The sequence below is a fragment of the Chelmon rostratus genome, chromosome 12 (genome assembly GCF_017976325.1).
Source record: "Chelmon rostratus isolate fCheRos1 chromosome 12, fCheRos1.pri, whole genome shotgun sequence".
Lineage (NCBI taxonomy): Eukaryota > Metazoa > Chordata > Actinopteri > Chaetodontiformes > Chaetodontidae > Chelmon > Chelmon rostratus.
The window spans coordinates 27,547,536-27,566,877 of NC_055669.1; the positions used below are offsets into that span (position 1 = coordinate 27,547,536).

Consider the following 19,342-nt stretch of genomic DNA (forward strand, 5'->3'; position numbering starts at 1 on the left):
ACAAAGAACCTCGAGAATGGTAGAAAATCATCCAAAAAAATAACGAAGGATTTTTAGCAACAGAGAAATACTTCTTTACAAGTTGAAGTTTTATTTCAAAATGCTGCTTCATTCAGTTGAAACTCGAATTTCTGTTTTGTTTTAGTAAAATCCAAATAAAAGGTTAAACTGTAAACTGTAAAATTATTGTTTTACTTCTATTAGAACCCATAACTTTCTGGATGAGGTTTGAGTTTCTTTGTGTGTTTGGCTGATTTTCTGTTTTCTTTTTTAAGCTGTTTACGGTTTATTTTCTCCTTCCTGCTGTCAGAGGCTTCATCTTTGTAATTAAACCACTATTGAATCGAGTTTTATTCCCACGTTGTTGTTCATTCATGCAGGGGGCGAGACTGAGCTGCGATTCACCAAAAGTCTCTCCTCTCTCGCCGTAGTCACATGTTCAGATCCGGAAGTGAGGAGAACACGCTCCTGTCTGTGCATCCCTGAGCGTTGCTCTAAGAAGGTCTGGCTCAGTGTGGATCAGTTTGGACCGGGTTTAGGTCTGGTCTTTGTTCTGGGTTCACTGTAGTTGCTTTGCTGTGTGGCGTCATGTCGGTGGCCGGCTGGGTACCTGGACAGTTTGATGACGCAGAGGAGGAAAGGTGAGACACACTGGGGTTTCTTAGATGATTGCGGGCTGATAATGAGTCGATCATGATGATTATGACGTCACAGTTTGAGACAGTTAGCATTAAAGTTAATGAAGTCTTCGGTTAAGAAGTTTTATTGTTCAAACTGTACTTGAAGTATTTGAAGTACACAGAATGAGCGCATGAAATGTGTTTAATGACGCTGACATTCCTGTTCGAACAGTGAAAAAGCTTCCCTGTAGTTGATCAAATAATGACCAGTTATAAATCAGTTATCGATCAGTTCGTCCTCCAGTGCAGGATTAACTGTTGATCCTGCGTACACATGACGTCATTCACCTTGACACTTCAGTTGTGTGTAAAGTGTTTGTGTATCTGTGTGTAAAGTGTTTGTGTACCTGTGTGTACAGTGTTTGTGTACCTGTGTGTAAAGTGTTTGTGTACCTGTGTGTACCTGTGTGTACAGTGTTTGTGTACCTGTGTGTAAAGTGTCTGTGTACCTGTGTGTACCTGTGTGTACAGTGTTTGTGTATCTGTGTGTACCTGTGTGTACAGTGTTTGTGTATTTGTGTGTACCTGTGTGTACAGTGTTTGTGTACCTGTGTGTACTTGTGTGTACAGTGTTTGTGTACCTGTGTGTACAGTGTTTGTGTACCTGTGTGTAAAGTGTTTGTGTACCTGTGTGTACCTGTGTGTACAGTGTTTGTGTACCTGTGTGTACCTATGTGTACAGTGTTTGTGTACCTGTGTGTACCTGTGTGTACAGTGTTTGTGTATCTGTGTGTACCTGTGTGTACAGTGTTTGTGTACCTGTGTGTACTTGTGTGTACAGTGTTTGTGTACCTGTGTGTAGAGTGTTTGTGTACCTGTGTGTACTTGTGTGTACAGTGTTTGTGTATCTGTGTGTACCTGTGTGTACAGTGTTTGTGTACCTGTGTGTACTTGTGTGTACAGTGTTTGTGTATCTGTGTGTACCTGTGTGTACAGTGTTTGTGTACCTGTGTGTACTTGTGTGTACAGTGTTTGTGTACCTGTGTGTACAGTGTTTGTGTACTTGTGTGTACAGTGTTTGTGTATCTGTGTGTACCTGTGTGTACAGTGTTTGTGTACCTGTGTGTACTTGTGTGTACAGTGTTTGTGTACCTGTGTGTACAGTGTTTGTGTACCTGTGTGTACTTGTGTGTACAGTGTTTGTGTATCTGTGTGTTAAGTGTTTGTGTATCTGTGTGTAAAGTGTTTGTGTACCTGTGTGTACCTGTGTGTACAGTGTTTGTGTACCTGTGTGTACAGTGTTTGTGTACCTGTGTGTAAAGTGTTTGTGTACCTGTGTGTACCTGTGTGTACAGTGTTTGTGTACCTGTGTGTAAAGTGTCTGTGTACCTGTGTGTACCTGTGTGTACAGTGTTTGTGTATCTGTGTGTACCTGTGTGTACAGTGTTTGTGTATCTGTGCGTACCTGTGTGTACAGTGTTTGTGTACCTGTGTGTACTTGTGTGTAGAGTGTTTGTGTACCTGTGTGTACAGTGTTTGTGTACCTGTGTGTACAGTGTTTGTGTACCTGTGTGTACTTGTGTGTAGAGTGTTTGTGTACCTGTGTGTACAGTGTTTGTGTATCTGTGCGTACCTGTGTGTACAGTGTTTGTGTACCTGTGTGTACTTGTGTGTAGAGTGTTTGTGTACCTGTGTGTACAGTGTTTGTGTACCTGTGTGTACTTGTGTGTACAGTGTTTGTGTACCTGTGTGTACTTGTGTGTACAGTGTTTGTGTACCTGTGTGTAAAGTGTTTGTGTACCTGTGTGTACTTGTGTGTACCTGTGTGTACTTGTGTGTACAGTGTTTGTGTACCTGTGTGTAAAGTGTTTGTGTACCTGTGTGTACTTGTGTGTACCTGTGTGTACTTGTGTGTACAGTGTTTGTGTACTTGTGTGTAAAGTGTTTGTGTACCTGTGTGTACAGTGTTTGTGTACCTGTGTGTACAGTGTTTGTGTACCTGTGTGTACCTGTGTGTACTTCCTCATCGATCGTCTGATGAATTGTAAACAGATGTTATTTACAATATAAAATGATAGATTTCAAACATCAGAAGAATTTGTGAAATATTTTGTCAGAAGGATAAAAACTGTGGTGGCGGCCATGTTGGATGTTTCTGACTCTTTTCTTTTTTTTCTCTCATCTGCAGCAGCCAATCAGAGTTGTTGGCTATGCAGAGTCAGATGAGCAATGTGACGGTGCAGCCTTCATCAGAGCCACAGGAGGAGGAGGAGGATGATAATGACGATGATGGCGAAGAGGAGGAGGATGAAGAGTTGGAGGATGAAGAGTGGGCATGGCGTTCAGCAGGCGGAGATCTGACTAAAAGATACAACAGGACGAGTCTCAACTGTCAGGTCTGACACAGTCTGATTGATTATTATTGATTATTAATAACTGTGTCTGCTCAGTCAGCTGATCTGTTTGTTTTGATTGGTCAGTCCAACAGACAGAATCCGTCCAATAAGACTCTGCCATCGACTCCGTCTGATAAAGCTCTGAGGAAATATGAACACAAGATCAACCTGGGTAACACACACACACAGAGACACACACACACACACACACACACACACGCACACACAGACACACACACACACAGACACACACACACACACAGACACACACACACACAGAGACACACACACACACACAGAGACACACACACAGAGACACACACAGAGACACACACACACGCACAGACACACACACACACACACACGCACAGACACACACGCACAGACACACACACACACACACACACAGACACACACACACACACACAGACACACACACACACACACACAGACACACACACACAGAGACACAGACACACACAGACACACACACAGAGACACACACACACACACACACACACGCACACACAGAGACACACACACACACAGACACACACACACACAGAGACACACACACACAGACAGACACACACACACACACAGAGACACACACACACACATACACACACACACAGACACAGACAAACACACACACACACACATACACAGACAGACACACACACACACACACACAGGGTGGATGGTTTTTTCACTTGTCAGATGACGACTGGCAGCGTTTGACATCATTTCTCTTTTCTCTTAATGAACTTTTGAACTGGAGAGTTAATCATTGGACCTGATTGATCACATGAATCCGTCACACAGTGTGAAGCTGAGAGGAGTCACTCTGATCTTGTTTTGGTATAAGTGCATGTTTCGCTTTCAGATAAACTCAACTACGCCGACTCAGTGATCAATAAAGTGACGACGATGCAGAAACAGAAAGAAGCCGCCACGTACGTCTGAACTCGCCTCAGTGCCGTTTACATCACAGATCATGTTACTGATGTCACTAATGTTCTGATTGGCTGCTTTCTGCAGGTACAGAGTGAAGGACAAATCAGATCGAGCCACAGTTGAACAGGTAAGCAGATCAGTGATCAGATCACTGTGTACAGCGTGGAGTGGATCATTGTGGCCTGACTCCAGAACAGAACTCACAAAGAGATAAAGAAAATATAAAGAAACGAACAAACAGATACAATCAGAATGTAAACAGGAAAACAATAATAGTATTTGAAATGTAAGCGATGACATCAGTATGACAGGGATGAGTGGCAGGTGGATGAATTATAAACAATCAGTTATAAATGAGTCCTCTGGACCGTCACTGCTCAGGACCTGGACGGCCTGGAGGAAGAAACTCCTCCTCATCCTCTCTGTTTTGGCCTCCTGACCTCAGCACACAGTCGGTTGTTGGGCTGATTGGGATCTTTAATGATCCTCCCAGTGCTCGTCCTTTGTGAGCTGATATGTGACGGTGCAGGGCTAGCTGGTCCCCCTTGTTTCTGTCCCAAAACCAGATGACGATGCTGTCTGCGTAGACTGGATAAAACATGGATGCACTATGTGTGATGTCAGCCTCAGGTCTCTGAAGAGTCATTGTGAAGCTCAGTGACTCCGGCCGTCTCCATCTTTGCAGCGTCCGACTCCACCAGACTCCCAGCTAATCCAAAGATGAACATGTGGAGTGTGGGTGGAGCTGAGGCGGCTGAATGAAGCTTGGTTTCTGATACCTAGCAGCTAGCTGTCACTCAAAGTGACCACGCCCATAATGTAAAGACAACAGTGTATTAAAAACAAGCTTTATTTATGTAACACCTTTCATACAGGAACCGAAGTGCAAAGAAATCACATGTAGAAAATACAAAATAACATAAAAACTGGGAAAAAAATTTAAATTAAAAATAAGGTGGAGAATAAAACCCACTGGATAGCGATAGCAAAAGTAAGATAGAATAAGTATGAAAATAAAAATAAGTGCATCAAACCACAGAATGAAATTATAAATTATATGTGTGTATAAAAGCTTCATTTGCGGAGGTTGATGCTTGCTTATCTGTAAGAATCAGAATACGTCCTCCACCACTGAATGTCTGAGAGATCAATAACCAGCAAATCCAGAATATTTGTCGTTGTCGTTGTTCTTCTGCAGGTTTTAGATCCTCGAACTCGAATGATTCTCTTTAAGATGCTGAGCCGAGGCGTCATCTGTGAAATCAACGGCTGCATCAGTACAGGCAAGGAGGTCAGGAATCACACTCAATCAATACAATGACTTATACTTATCAATACACTTAAACAAGTTGAGATGATAATGTTACAGTACAGTCAGGTACAGGTGTGCTACATGATCACATCACAGTACAGTCAGGTACAGGTGTGCTACATGATCACATCACAGTACAGTCAGGTACAGGTGTGTTACATGATCACATCACAGTACAGTCAGGTACAGGTGTGCTACATGATCACATCACAGTACAGTCAGGTACAGGTGTGCTACATGATCATATCACAGTACAGTCAGGTACAGGTCATAGTCAGGTACAGGTGTGTCTCAGGTGCAAACTGGTTGTTGTATTGTGAACAACAGGATGTCTGTGTGTGTTCTTCAGGCAAATGTTTATCATGCCAGCACCTCCACAGCAGAGAGCAGAGCCATCAAGATCTACAAGACCTCCATCCTGCTGTTCAAAGACCGAGATAAATATGTCAGCGGAGAGTTCAGGTCAGTCACCCCCACCATAGAAGAAGAACGTAGGTTAGTCACGCACCATAGAAGAAGAGACTGAGAGACCGAACCAGGTGAGCCTGCAGGCAGAGATCAGCTCAGCGTGATGCCATGATAATGTTGTTATAGGACAGTCAGCTGAGTGTAGCTAATGTTAGCTAACATGACAGACTGTTGTGGGTTCTATACCACCAATCAGCAGCAGGATAACAGTACAGGTAGATCCCTCAGTACAGGTAGATGTCTAAAGTTCCTGTTGTCTCCAGAGTAAAACATCAAACATCATAAGTTACAGTTACTGTCACTTCAGTAATCAGTTGTTATTCATGTATTTTGTTCTCAGCCGTTCTAAGTCATCGTCAGAGTTCTTCTGTTGTTCTTCAGGTTCCGTCATGGTTACTGTAAAGGAAACCCCAGGAAGATGGTGAGAACCTGGGCAGAGAAGGAGATGAGGAATCTCATCAGGTCAGAACCTTTCTACTTTTAAATCTTTATTAACCTGGTCTCAAAGTCTCCCATCATCTCCAACTTCAGGCCTAGACAGCCCCCCCCCTGTTCACACAACTACAGCCAGTGTTGTAACCTGGTCCATGGTAACGTGTGTGATGTCATCTGTCTGTGCAATCCATCACTCAGAGCTTATTTGCTCCGCTCAGTGCTGGATCTGTCAAACAAAGCCTGTAGTCTGAATGATATGACACATCCCATCATCCGGATTTTCTAATCCTGACTTGGCCAAAGACTGCAGACAGCGGACCTTTAGTCAAGCTGCACTAAATGTCCGCCTGTACACTTCGTCCCTGAAGTGTACAGGCCGCTGTGGAGGCCCTGCTGTTACCTGAACTATTTTAACTGTGAACAAATCACTATTAATAATGTTGAGAGCGTTGAAGTTCTTATGTCCGTCAGCTGTCTGGTTTTGGAGCAGTAAATTGAAATACAGCAGCCCAAGTTTGTGTCATATTTGTCTCATAGATGGTTTTTGGTCTCTGTTGGTAACTGTGTCCTCAACCCCTCTGCTGTTATTTGGGGTGCCTCAGGGATCAATCCCAGGTCCTATTCTTTTCTCTTTGTGTATGCTTCCCTTGGGCCAGTTAATCAGTTGGTCTGGTTGTATTTTCTATCGGTGACATGCAGACGACTCTCAGCAATATCTTCAGTTGAACCAGAGGACTTCAGCAACGTAGACACTCTCCACAACTTTAGTTTAGTCAATATAGAGAACTGGATGTCACTTAACTGTCTTCAAAGCTTAGCTTCTCATTATTGGCCCTGAAAATACTCCATGTTCTCCAGTTTACTGGCTCAGTTGCCCCCTTCGTCAAGCCTGTCTGTAAGAATCTTGTTGTTATATTTGATCTTCTGCTGAAATTCAAACATCATGTCAGCAAATTGGTTCAGTCCTGTTTTTTTCAAATCAGAAACATGATACTGTTATTACTGGATTTTAATTTAGAACATATCATTCGTACCTTCATTTTATTATTGGACCTTTTACCCACGATAAACCAAAGGCGACTGCTCTTTTGCTGCTCTAGCATCCACACTTTGATGATCTATATTTTTTTTAGGGCTGTCAGAATGACACTTGAATATTCGCTCTAAAAACCATTTGAAGATCTATTTTGTGCATTACGTCCATATGAGGAAAAACTAATATAACCAGAGACGTGCTACTTATGCTACATATATTATTTCACTTACTTAGCACTTTGGAACCTGTGCTATACAAATAAAGTTGTACTTACTTACTCACTGACACAGAACCCAGTAGAACATGATGTAGATGATAGGTAGAACCCAGTAGAACGTATATGTTGGACAGATAGAACCCAGTAGAACGTGATGTGACTGACAGGTAGAACCCAGTAGAACGTATTTGTTGGACAGGTAGAACCCAGTAGAACGTAGATGTTGGACAGATAGAACCCAGTAGAACGTATTTGTTGGACAGGTAGAACCCAGTAGAAGCTGACTGTGTGTGTGTTTTTCAGGCTGCAGATAGCAGGAATCCCAAGTCCAGAACCTCTTCTGCTCAGGAGTCACGTTCTGGTGATGAGCTTCATCGGAAAGGATAACATGTAAGAGCCGTTCGGGATGATTGATCAGAGATTTCCTGTCATGTATTGATCACTCTCTCCTGTATCGATCGGTCAGGCCAGCCCCTCTGCTGAAGAACGCATCATTTTCAGAGTCGAAGGCTCGTGAGCTTTACCTGCAGGTCGTGCAGAACATGAGAAAGATGTTCCAGGAGGCTCGACTTGTCCACGCTGACCTCAGCGAGTTCAACATGCTGTAAGAGACCGAGTCCACCACACACAGAAACATTAAAGATAAGAGTCCTGGCTGTGATATGTTCATCAGGACTGCACATGGAACATGATTCACAGGGGAGGACCTTTCAAACACCAGACAGCCCCCGCCACACTTTTTCCTAAAAGTTTTACAGAGTTTCTAGTTGTGAGAGCAGCACCTGTCTGTGAATGTTGGCCCTACGGCCAACGAGACGGATGAACTGCTGCTTCCAACACATTAAGTGTCCCAGCAGGGATGGAAACACTCTCGGCCACTGCTACACCGTCATAAAGAACACGTCACTCGGTCTGGCAGCGTTGGGGCTCAGATTGCTGTCTCGTTCATCTTCTCCCAACTTACAGATAAAGCTAAAATCTGCTCAGCCTGTGGTCAGGACTCTGAGGAGATGGACCGCCGAGGTGCAGCTGGAAGTACCGGCCTGCTTTGACAACCAGTGTGCAGGGCAGTCAGTCTAATGTTCAGTCAGGTCACGGTTTCAGTAACTTCAAACAGCCTCTGGTTTCCACTATAGGTCATATTTATACAGTTTGAACGCACTGATTATAACATGGACACGTATAAATCCTGCAGTCTGTGTGTACTGTATATCGGCCTGTATACATGCATACAGACATTTTATTTATGTGGTTATATTTTCTATCTACACACATTTTTTGCGTTCTTGTGACCATAACATTAACATTAAATTCTTAAATAAATTCTTATGTGTTGAGCCCTGTGTTCTGTCTGTTCCTGTGTGAGGGGGCTATGGAAAATGCCACAGTCAGACTGCTACTTTTTCTGGTTAACTTTCCTTGGCCTGTCTGTAGATATCATAACGGAGACGCTTACATCATCGACGTGTCACAGTCGGTGGAGCACGATCATCCTCATTCTCTGGAGTTCCTCAGGAAGGACTGCAGCAACGTCAACGGTGGGACTCTGCAGCTCGCAGTTTAATGCTTGTCCTCTCCAGTATGATCGAAGTTCTGCTCAGATTACTGTGATCTGTCCGTACTGAGGAGTTTGTTTTTTTTACCCAGAGTTCTTTGTGAAACACGGTGTGGCCGTGATGACGGTCAGAGAGTTGTTTGACTTCATCACAGACCCATCGATCACCTGCCACAACATGGACCAGTACCTGGAGAAGGTCTGAACACTTCCAGAAAAATGACACCCAGAAACCCAATCAGTGCTTGTTGGTTTATTTGTTGGCTGTCTGTGATTGGTCACGCAGGCGATGGCGATTGCAGCTGAGCGGACGTTGGAGCAGCGATCAGATCAGGACCGAGTGGACGAGGAGGTGACGGACACAAACATCATCCTGTCCAGCTGGTTACAGTAATAATGTCCTCTCTGTGGACACTGTGTTTGACCTCCCCCCTCGTCCCCCAGGTGTTTAAGAAGGCCTACATCCCTCGCACTCTGACGGAGGTGAGCCACTACGAGCGGGATGTGGACCTGATGAAGTCCAAGGAGGAGGAGTCGGCCATCAGTGGACACAACGACAACGTAAGAGACACAGACACAAAAAGATAAGTAGAGAGAGATGAGAGTGGTGGTGATGATGATGATGATGATGATGACGATGATGACGATGATGACGATGATGATGATGATGATGATGTTGTTGTTGTTCAGGTTCTGTATCAGACGCTGACCGGACTGAAGAAGGATTTGTCTGGAGTTCAAACGGTAGGGTCACCTCACAATCCATCTGATTCTAATGTCGGCCTGGTTTATTTCAGTTTAGCTTAGCTTAGCTTAGCTTAGCTTAGCTTAGCTTAGCCTGGTGATACACTGTGAAGTCTAAACTCTCAAATATTAGCTTGTTTCCCTGCAGAGAGGATCAGGCCTTTCCTAATAGTGTTCCCTGTTTTTGTTTTCATTCACTTTTAAACTTTTGTCAATGAAATGCGACACTTCCTGCACAGATATTTCACATTAAAAGCCTCAGCACACTACAGAGTCGGGATAAAGGGAAAAAAGAGACATGGGAAAAACAGATAATTGACAAAAAGGCAAAATAACTATCTGAAGTTTTAACCTGTGTGTCAGTGATGTCATGCGATGCCCATTTCTTCCTGTTATTATGCTGTTTTTAATGATTGGCATCATATTAAATCCTGAGTCTGTTGTTTTCATCTTTCATCCTTTGTGAGCCTCTGGAGTCACTTTATCTCTGTACAGCTTTGCTACTTGTGTTGTTTTTGCATTAAAAGGCTTCCAGCAGCTCTAACAGGAAAGTCCCTGTCTGTCCTGGAAGGCTTTTACTGTGAAACCTCTGCAGGAAGTGTTGAGCTTGTGTTGACAGCAGCTCAACATGGATGCAGTAGAAATGAGTGCACTTCATCGGTGAGCTGTGGGGTCATTAGAGCCCAGGTGATTCATAACTATGATGTAATCCTTAATCACTCACAGGAACGTCTCGCTCCTTTTTTTACTGAAAATCACTTTAACATCCAGAATTGTTCTGGAGCTTTCGATTATATCACATGACGAGCCAGCAGCATCGCTGACGGCTGCTGTCAGAAGTGATTCACCTGTAATCACACCTCATCAGTGATGTCACAGTACACCGTGACATCACTGCAACCAGGTGAGAAGTTCATGTGCTGAGGAAGATGTTGTGATCTGATGAAAGCGGTTAAATAAAAGCTGATCGGAGATTAATTTCTCATCTATTTTTATTTAACAGTTCAGGTGTATCATGGCAGGAACCATGTGATCACAGCACCTGTTCCTGGCTAAAAACTGAATGTGAACTGATGAACAGTTTTATTCTGACTGTCTCCTCAGGTTCCTGCTCTCCTGGAGGATGACCACTCTTCATCCTCAGAGGAGGAAGAGGAGGAGGACAGCGATGATGGTGAAGATGAGCAGAAGCAGAGCGAGGAAGCCTCCATCGACAAAAAGGTGTTTACTACTGTGTGTGTCTTCCAGCTGAAACAAGAACGCATGATGAAGAGTCTGGAGCTTCACTGTTATTCTTCTTCTTTTCCTCTTCTTCATTTGTTTTTATAAAACTGAAGATAAACTTTGTTTTATTCTCTTAGGAGAAGAAGAAGATGGTGAAAGAAGCTCAGAGAGAAAAAAGAAAAAAGAAAGTACCGAAACATGTGAAGAAGAGGAAAGAGAAAGTGTCCAAGATGAAGAAAGGAAGATGATGACTTCCTGTTGGCCCGTGTGGACTTCCTGTGTGTCATGACTTTATGTTGCCTCTTAAACATTAAAACCAGACTGAACACAGAGGCGCCGCCTCTCGTTCTGATGCACCTGAAGTCATCACCACATTCAGTGTGACTTCAATTAATGAGGTTACCTGTTCACAGGTGTGCAGCTGTTCTTCAGCAACACAACAAAAAAGATCATTATCTTCCAGCGAGATGACAGAAAACTTATGAAACTGATCACAGTGAAACTTTTAATAAAACATTTAGTCAGCCATGATCCAATGATCATCGTGTCTTCTTTTCCTTTAGTCTTTTACTATTAATGTCCTCTAGTTAGCCAGTCAACAAACTAATGTTAGCAAGTCAACAACCTAATGTTAGCTAGTCAACAACCTAATGTTAGCTAGTCAACAACCTAATATTAGCTAAAGTAACATTAGCTACCCTTCTGAAAAAACCTGCTTAATAAGTTAATGAAGTAGATGTAGATGGCCGAGTTAAGCTGGATCAGGCTGGTGTAACTGGTAGACAAACTTCGGGAAACTATTGTGCTAGCTAAGTCAAGCCTGCCAAAACTATTACTACATAATTTTTGAACCTAAAATTTCAGTATGTATACCCACTGGCTGATATAGCTTGGACTTAAGTCCAAGCTACATCAGCCAGTGGACGTGAGTATGTGAACATACTCAAATGCTTCCTTTATCATGTCCCTTCTCAGGGTCCTTAGGAAAGTTCAGAATAGTTTTTTTTTGTACTTAAGCAATAAGTGCGAACCTTTAAAGCAGTAAACAACACGTCTCCAGAGCATACTGCATATATACTGTATACAGTGTATATAAACAAACACACCTGTCAGAAAAGTACCCTGTAGGGTACCAAAATCATACTTTCAACAAGTTCAATTCTGTTTTATTTCTATATCGCCAAGTCACATCAGATAAGAAGCACATACGGCATGGTATATGCTTATGTGATGTATGTATGTGATGTATTAACATATTAATAGCAGATAGTATATGAACATAGTACGGCACTGATGATCTAATAATAATGGCATAGCTAATAAAAATAAAAGTTGCAGTTAATGTCTGGCAGGTGAACTCAGTAGTCCAGGTTCAGCCGCTCTCCATTCAGACCTGCGAGACGAGAAAGCACAAAGACTCCAAGGAAGAAGCCGAGTCAGGAACATGTCTTGGTAGGACAGGAGCTCATACAGATGGAGAGGGAGAGAAGAACAGACGTTTAGGTGTCATTAGAAGTCCCTCGGCAGTCTAATCCTATGGCAGCATAGTTTGGGGCTGGTCCAAGACAAGCCTGAGCCGGCCCTAAATGTAAGCTTTATCAAAGAGGAAAGTTTTAACCCTGCTCTTAAATGTAGAGGGGGTGTCTGCCTCCGGACAATATCTGGAAGATGGTTCCACAGGAGAGGAGCTTGATAACTAAAGGCTCTGGCTTCCATTCTGGTTTTAGAGACTTTAGGAACCACCAGTAAGCCTGCATTCTGGGATTACAGTGTTCTACTGGGGTAACAGGGTACTATGAGTTCAAGAACAAATGTGTGGACAGTGTTTCTGCATCATTTTGAGACAGGAAGTGCCTGATTTTTACAATGTTACGTCGGTTGAAAAAGGCAGTCCTTTGTATGTCTAAGTTTGAGGTGGAAGCAAATTATGCAACAAATCGGCGAGCAGCAAACTGATTTAACAGGCTTTGGGTTTATTGAAATAAAATCGGCCACTGGTAAATTTCCATGAAGCTCTTAGTCTGTGTGGCATCATTAATAACTGCGTGTCCATTGAAGTGTTTCAGCTAGTCTTATGTTGCATTATGTGAATGATAGTTGAATAGTTTTTAAAATAATGTTGTAGGATCAGGTTGCTTTATTCATGCCGTTACTTTAAACGACCAGCAGGGGTCAGTGTGTGTTCTACTGCTTCCTGAACATGAAAGAGATGGTGAAATGTCGAAGAGTTTTCCTGCGTTGTAAAGTGTGTCCACAAATGGACTAATTAAAAAGATAACTGAAGCAAGGAACGCAAGGAAATTCAGGGATAAGCTAACTAGCTAGGTAGCTAGTTTTAGGAAGCCTGACTCTAATGTAAATCAATGTTAGCTAACTACTAGCAGCACCATGTATTGGCTAAGTTATTTCAGAGTCATGTTGGTCTTTTAATCAAGTAACTGTTAAACTTTGAATACTCTCAAGTTTTTTTCTGATATTAAAACACAATTTCATCTGCCCCAGAATCAGTTTTGGAAGTATTTACAACTCAGACACCTGCTGCTTCACACATTCGGGTCTCTCTCAACACCTCCCCCCACCGCAACTTTTCTTATACAAATAATGAAAATTTTCGGTAGAGGTCATGAAGCTTCAGTGTTCTACTCTATGATTTTAAAACACTCAGACAAAGGTGTGTCTGGCCTTAAATCGATTTGGGAGGGAGATCTGATGGTTACTTTTACAGATAGGGAATGGAGCAGGATCTTACAAAACATGAAAAAGATGTCCAGAGAACTCAGAACCAGGCTTATTCAATTCAAGCTTCTGAACAGAGTCTATTGGACCCCCTCCAGGTTATACAGAGTCAAGTTAAAGCAAGACCCAAACTGCTGGAGATGCCAGAACGGGGAAGGTACCTTAACTCACATGCTTTGGAGCTGTCAAAGAATACAAAACTTTTGGTTTGAAATTCACAGTAATGTAACAAAGATTATAGGACGTGACATCCCCTTCTCCCAGAGTCTGTACATTCTGGGGGACCCGTCCCTACTCGATGACCTCCCACCCCATGTCGCAGAGTGGGTTCAGGCAGCACTGATGCTGGGGCGCAAGCTTATTATTTCAGAATGAAAGGCATCTTCACCCCCCCCCCAGTCAGCCTCTGGCATACTCACTTAGCCCAATTAGCTGCTTTGGAGGGCCTATCATATAGACTAATAGATAGAGTGGAATACTTCAATCTGAAATGGGAACGATACCTACTGTCGCTGAGCACGTAATCATGTGAGCTGTTGGTATTTTTTGCCCCCCCCCCCCCTTTTTATTTTTTCTTTTCTTTTCTTTTCTTTTATCTTTTTCTTTTATTTTTTTATTATTATTTTTATTATTTTATTTATTTTTATTTTATTTTATATATATATTTATTATTATTATTATTATTATTTTATTTTATTTTTTTCTCTCTCTGATTGTCCTTGTGCTGTTTTGTCCTGTTTCTTGTTGGGTTGCTTTTGTCTTATTGTTGCTTTTTTTTGTTATATACTAGAGCACAAACACTGTACAGTATTTGCTTACTTTTTATATCCAATTCTCAACATTGCTGTATTGTCGCCATTTACAACATGTATACATGTATACCTGTTTTGTGTGAAAAACCAATAAATTGTGAATCATAAAAAAAAAAAAAGTAACTGTTAAACTTTGTCACAGGATACTTTTTATTTCAGAGTGATTTTCAGGAATCCTGCAGTCAACAAACACCAAGTTGGGTTGATCAACAAGCTAAAGTTAGCCAGCCAACAAACATTAAGTGGTCAACAAGCAGCTGAAAGGAGAAAATGTGTCAACAAAATGGCCGACCAGCCTCCATCGCTAACGTTAGCAGCTAACTGAAACCTGTTGATGCTACGTCAAAGCTCACTTACATGTTGTTTAATATTAGAGTTGAACAAGAAAACAAACTGCTAAAATTCACAAGACAACAAATACTTTAAACAGTACAAAGAAAACAAGAACAATAATAACTATACACACACAGTATATATATACAGTAACAACAGTATGTTAATGATGGTGTATATGTACACTAATGGTAGTACATATACACAGTATATTTGAACTAGTGGTAGCACATAGTATAATATAGTATAACTTTTGTACTTGTGTCAGTTTATGTTTGTGAAAGTGTGTTTTATCTGTGTGTGTCTATGAGAGTGTGATATCAGTGTATGTGTGTGTGTGTGTGTGTGTGTGTGCGTGCGTGCGTGCGTGTGTGTGTGTGTTCTCTTGAAGAAATCAGACTGATAAACTCCAGAAGGAACAAAACGTCTCTGACACTGAAAGCAAACCCTGCTGACGCACGTTCAGATTAGACACACTTTAATATCTCATGTTGTTCAGCGTGTAAACACCCAGCAGGACAACAGCAGCCACCTCATTTACACTTTGTTGTCCCACAAATAAAAAAACATTTTAAAATCAATAAAGATTATTATAAAATGATGCATACAGAAAAACGGATCCAGCATCATCTCCTCTTCATCAGTGCTGATTGACACATGGGTCCCCACATCACTGTTCCACACTACTGTATTATAGTATTATTACCACATCATTATATTATTATTACACACTGTTGTTCTTATAGCACCTATACAGGTAAACTCAGTGTTCACACATTATAAATAACACAAAGTACTACATTAAAAATGTCTTTTTTTCAAAGAAAACTGGTAGAACCATAGCTCAGTTCACTGACACTGTCCCTTGTTCCACACAAATAATATTATCATACCCTTGTGTGTTAAACAGGCCCCGCCCCTTCAGACAGTCAATCAGTTCTTACCTGTGTTCTCACCTGCGTTCTTACCAGTGTTGTTAACTGTGTTGTTACCTGTGTTCTCTCCAGTGTTCTCACCAGTGTTGTTAAATGTGTTCTCACCTGTGTTCTCGCCTGCGTTCTTACCAGTGTTGTTAACTGTGTTCTCACCTGTGTTCTCTCCAGTGTTGTTACCTGTGTTCTCATCTGTGTTCTTACCAGTGGTATTAACTGTGTTGTTACCTGTGTTCTCACCTGCTCCCTTGGCAGTCTAATCCTATGGCAGCATAGCTAGGCTCTGGTCCAAGACAAGCCTGAGCCGGCCCTAACTGTAAGCTTTATCAAAGAGGAAAGTTTTAAGCCTGCTCTCAAATGTAGAGGGGGTGTCTGCCTCCTGGACAATAGCTGGAAGATGGTTCCACAGGAGAGGAGCTTGATAACTAAAGGCTCTGGCTCCCCTTCTGGTTTTAGAGACTTTAGGAACCACCAGTAAACCTGCATTCTGGGATCACAGTGTTCTACTGGGGTAACAGGGTACTATAAATTCTTTAAGATAAGATGGTACCTGACCATTTAATGCTTTGTAGGTAAGGAGATGGATTTTAAATTCTGTTCTGGATTTTACAGGCAGCCAGTTCAGAGCGGCTGATATGAGAGAAATATGGTCTCTGTTCCTGGTTTTTGTCAGAACATGTTCCGCAGCATTCTGGATTAGTTGGAGAGTATTTAGCAACGATTTGGGATGGCCTGATAGTGAGGAACTGCAATAATCCAGCCTGGAAGTAACAGATGTGTGGACAGTTTTTCTGCATCATTTGAGACAGGAAGTGTCTGATTTTTACGTTACATCGGTGGAAAAAGGTCCTTGAAATTTGTTTTATGTGGGAGTTAAATGACGAATCCTGATCAATCATTTTTCATGATTGATTTTGTTGTTATTGATTCTCATTTACAACAAACAACAAGCTGGGAAGTCTGTGATTAGCCGTTCGTGAGTGAAATGCATGTTGGGAGTCATGGTCGACTTGTCTCCTTCAGTCTTTATGTCCAGCAGAGTTTCATGGTGACGTTCTGTAAGAGCTCTGTGTCAGAAACACTGGAACCAAACCTCATTTTGTTTTTGTTCATTTCTGATGACGAACACGAACAAACTGATTCTCTAATCTGTGTTCACTTCTGACATACACACTGAAATACTGATACACTGACCTGCTGCTGATACTGCTGGAAACACACTGCACGCACGCACGCACGCACGCACGCACGCACGCACGCACACACAGACACACAGACACACACACACACGCACACACACGCACACACACTCACACACACACTCACACACACACAGCCCTCACCGTCTCAAATACAATTAGCGCAGGGGACGAGTCTCTGAACAGGATGTTTGTTCGCAGTCAGCTGACCGACTGCACGCGCCGTCGCTTCCTTGTGACCTTTGACCTCTAAAAACCTCCCGAGTGCGCACACACACACGCACACACACACACGCACACACACACACACACACACACACACGCACACACACACACACACACACACACGCACACACACACACACTCACACACACACACACACACACACACACACACACACACTACCACTGACTCTGCTGCTTTTTGAGGAAAACCAGCTGAAACAAAATATTAAATTTAATGGTTTATTGATGGAGTTCAGTGAGAAAGAAACAAAGGGAGTGATGTTATCTGTCATGACACTGAGGATGAGGATGAAGATGATGTGAGAGGGAGGGAGCCTCCTGATGCATGCAGAGCTGCCATTGGCTGGTTGTGTTGCAGGGAGGCAGGAGCTGAGCTCTGATTGGCTGTGTGTTGTATAAAAGAGAAAAGAGTTCAGAAAGTTTTTCAGACGCTCGCCGGACTTCAGGTACAAACACTGGTTCTACTGGTTCTGTTGGTTCTGCTGTTTCTGTCTGCTGTCATTCTGCCCCCCCCTCCCTTCAGGTCTTTGTCTCGGTTTTCTTTGTCATCACCTTTCCTTCCTTCATGTCATCATCTCGTCTCTTTTTCTTCTTCCTCTGTTGTCCTTTTCATTCCTTTGTCTTTTCTTTATTAGTTTGACGTCAGCTTTTTTCTTTGTGGGTCATCTTCTCCTCTTCCTCCCTGTCATCACTTTTTACTTTTCCATCCTCATTTTCCTTCCTTTTTCATATTTTTCATGTCATTGTTTTCTCTTGTTGGTTCTACGGTCTTCTTTTCTTCTAGTCTTTCCTTCCTTTCTTTTCTCCTTCGTCTCTTCTTATCCCCTCTTCTTATTGTCTTTATCATCACATTTTTCTTCTTCCTCCCCCTCTTCTTCTTTTTCTTCATCTCTCTGATGTCAGTGTTTTCTCTTCTCTCACAGAAGGTCTCACTCTGCTCTCCATCATCATCATCATCATCATCATGACCGATTGGACAGACTGTCTTAACTTCGGCATCTCCATTGCCAAACAGGCCAGTGAGGTAAGAAATACACCGACCAATCACAGCACGGCACTGAGACAGACGCCAGACACACGAAGAGAGAAACAGAAGCGGAATAAAAAGAGGAAATCTGGGATGTCAGTGATGTCACTGAGTTCTAAAATGCAGTGATAACATTATTATATTACTCCTAATCATTTTAATCACAATAATTAAAATGCAGTACATTATATGAATAATATGAATTTACACTCACATAAGATGAATCTCAGCGTTTCTTAAATCAGTTTTCACAGTTTTAACGTTCGTATGTATGAAAACTTTTTATTATTGTTGTTTTTATTGTTCTGTCAGCTGTCTGATGATTCAACATTTATATAATTGTTGTTTATGGTTCCAAATCCATTTTTATTTAAACTAAAACAACTCTTTTGTTCATGTCTATCAAACTAAATTGTCAGACACACACCGACCAATCAGATGACATGTAGACAAGGATGTCACGCCCCAGATCTTTGAGATGTGAATGATGACGCTGCAAAAGAAGAAAAGATGAATCAGCAGCTTCAGGTCTTAAAGAGGAAGAAGAACGTGTTTGTGTTTAAATGCCAGACCTGTCGACCAATAGCAGCAGGTGGTGTGTCTGTCCAATCAGCTGCAGGGGGAGTTCAGGTTCAGTTCACAGTTTTGTAACATTTTGATAAAAAAAACGTTAAAGAATGAGAAGAATGAAAGTTTTTGTGTTTGTGCTGATGGCCTTGAATTGACCCTCACACACACACACACACACACACACACACACACCTGACAGCTGCCTGAAACACAGCTCTTCTGGTGTGTTGAGATCAGGCCAGGTGAATGTGACCAGCAGGTGGCAGCACCTGGTCACCTTGAGGAACCACACATCAGGTGCTCGTTATGTCAGTACCACTTCTACGGCTGCTATCAATACCAACATGTGTTTTTCAGATTGTCCTGTCGGCGTTTCAGCAGCAGAAAGACGTGAAGCTGAAAAGTTCTCCGGCTGATTTGGTGACAGAAACTGATCAGAGAGTGGAGAAGATCCTCATCTCTGCCATCAGGAACAAATACCCACAACACAGGTTCTGCTCTTCTTCTGTGCTCTTCACTATTCC

At 42.3% G+C, this 19,342-nt stretch overlaps 2 protein-coding genes across 3 annotated transcripts in view; both read left to right on the plus strand.

The window, feature by feature from the left end:
- Positions 1–273: 273 nt before the first annotated feature.
- riok1 (RIO kinase 1 (yeast)) lies at positions 274–11,771 on the plus strand. Of its 2 annotated transcripts, none has more exons than XM_041948340.1 (17): positions 274–641; positions 2,812–3,016; positions 3,101–3,188; positions 3,903–3,972; positions 4,058–4,100; positions 5,172–5,264; positions 5,635–5,747; positions 6,135–6,215; positions 7,745–7,831; positions 7,908–8,045; positions 8,876–8,979; positions 9,089–9,195; positions 9,283–9,348; positions 9,441–9,557; positions 9,687–9,740; positions 10,845–10,961; positions 11,102–11,771. In XM_041948340.1, exons 1-17 carry the CDS (start codon positions 589–591, stop codon positions 11,210–11,212), a joined length of 1,647 nt encoding a protein of 548 aa, XP_041804274.1. In that variant the 5' UTR covers positions 274–588; the 3' UTR covers positions 11,213–11,771. The 2 variants fall into 2 exon arrangements, with proteins under 2 accessions (XP_041804274.1, XP_041804273.1); XM_041948339.1 differs by having other exon boundaries at positions 280–641; positions 2,809–3,016; positions 11,102–11,769.
- Positions 11,772–18,185: 6,414 nt separating this feature from the next.
- Positions 18,186–19,342, plus strand: part of LOC121615612 (inositol monophosphatase 1-like) — a 4,381-nt gene continuing 3,224 nt past the window's right edge. Inside the window, exons 1-2 of the mRNA XM_041949994.1 lie at positions 18,186–18,245; positions 19,176–19,309. Of these exons, the coding sequence (XP_041805928.1) occupies positions 18,186–18,245; positions 19,176–19,309 (194 nt within the window). The remainder of the gene's footprint in view (positions 18,246–19,175; positions 19,310–19,342) is intronic.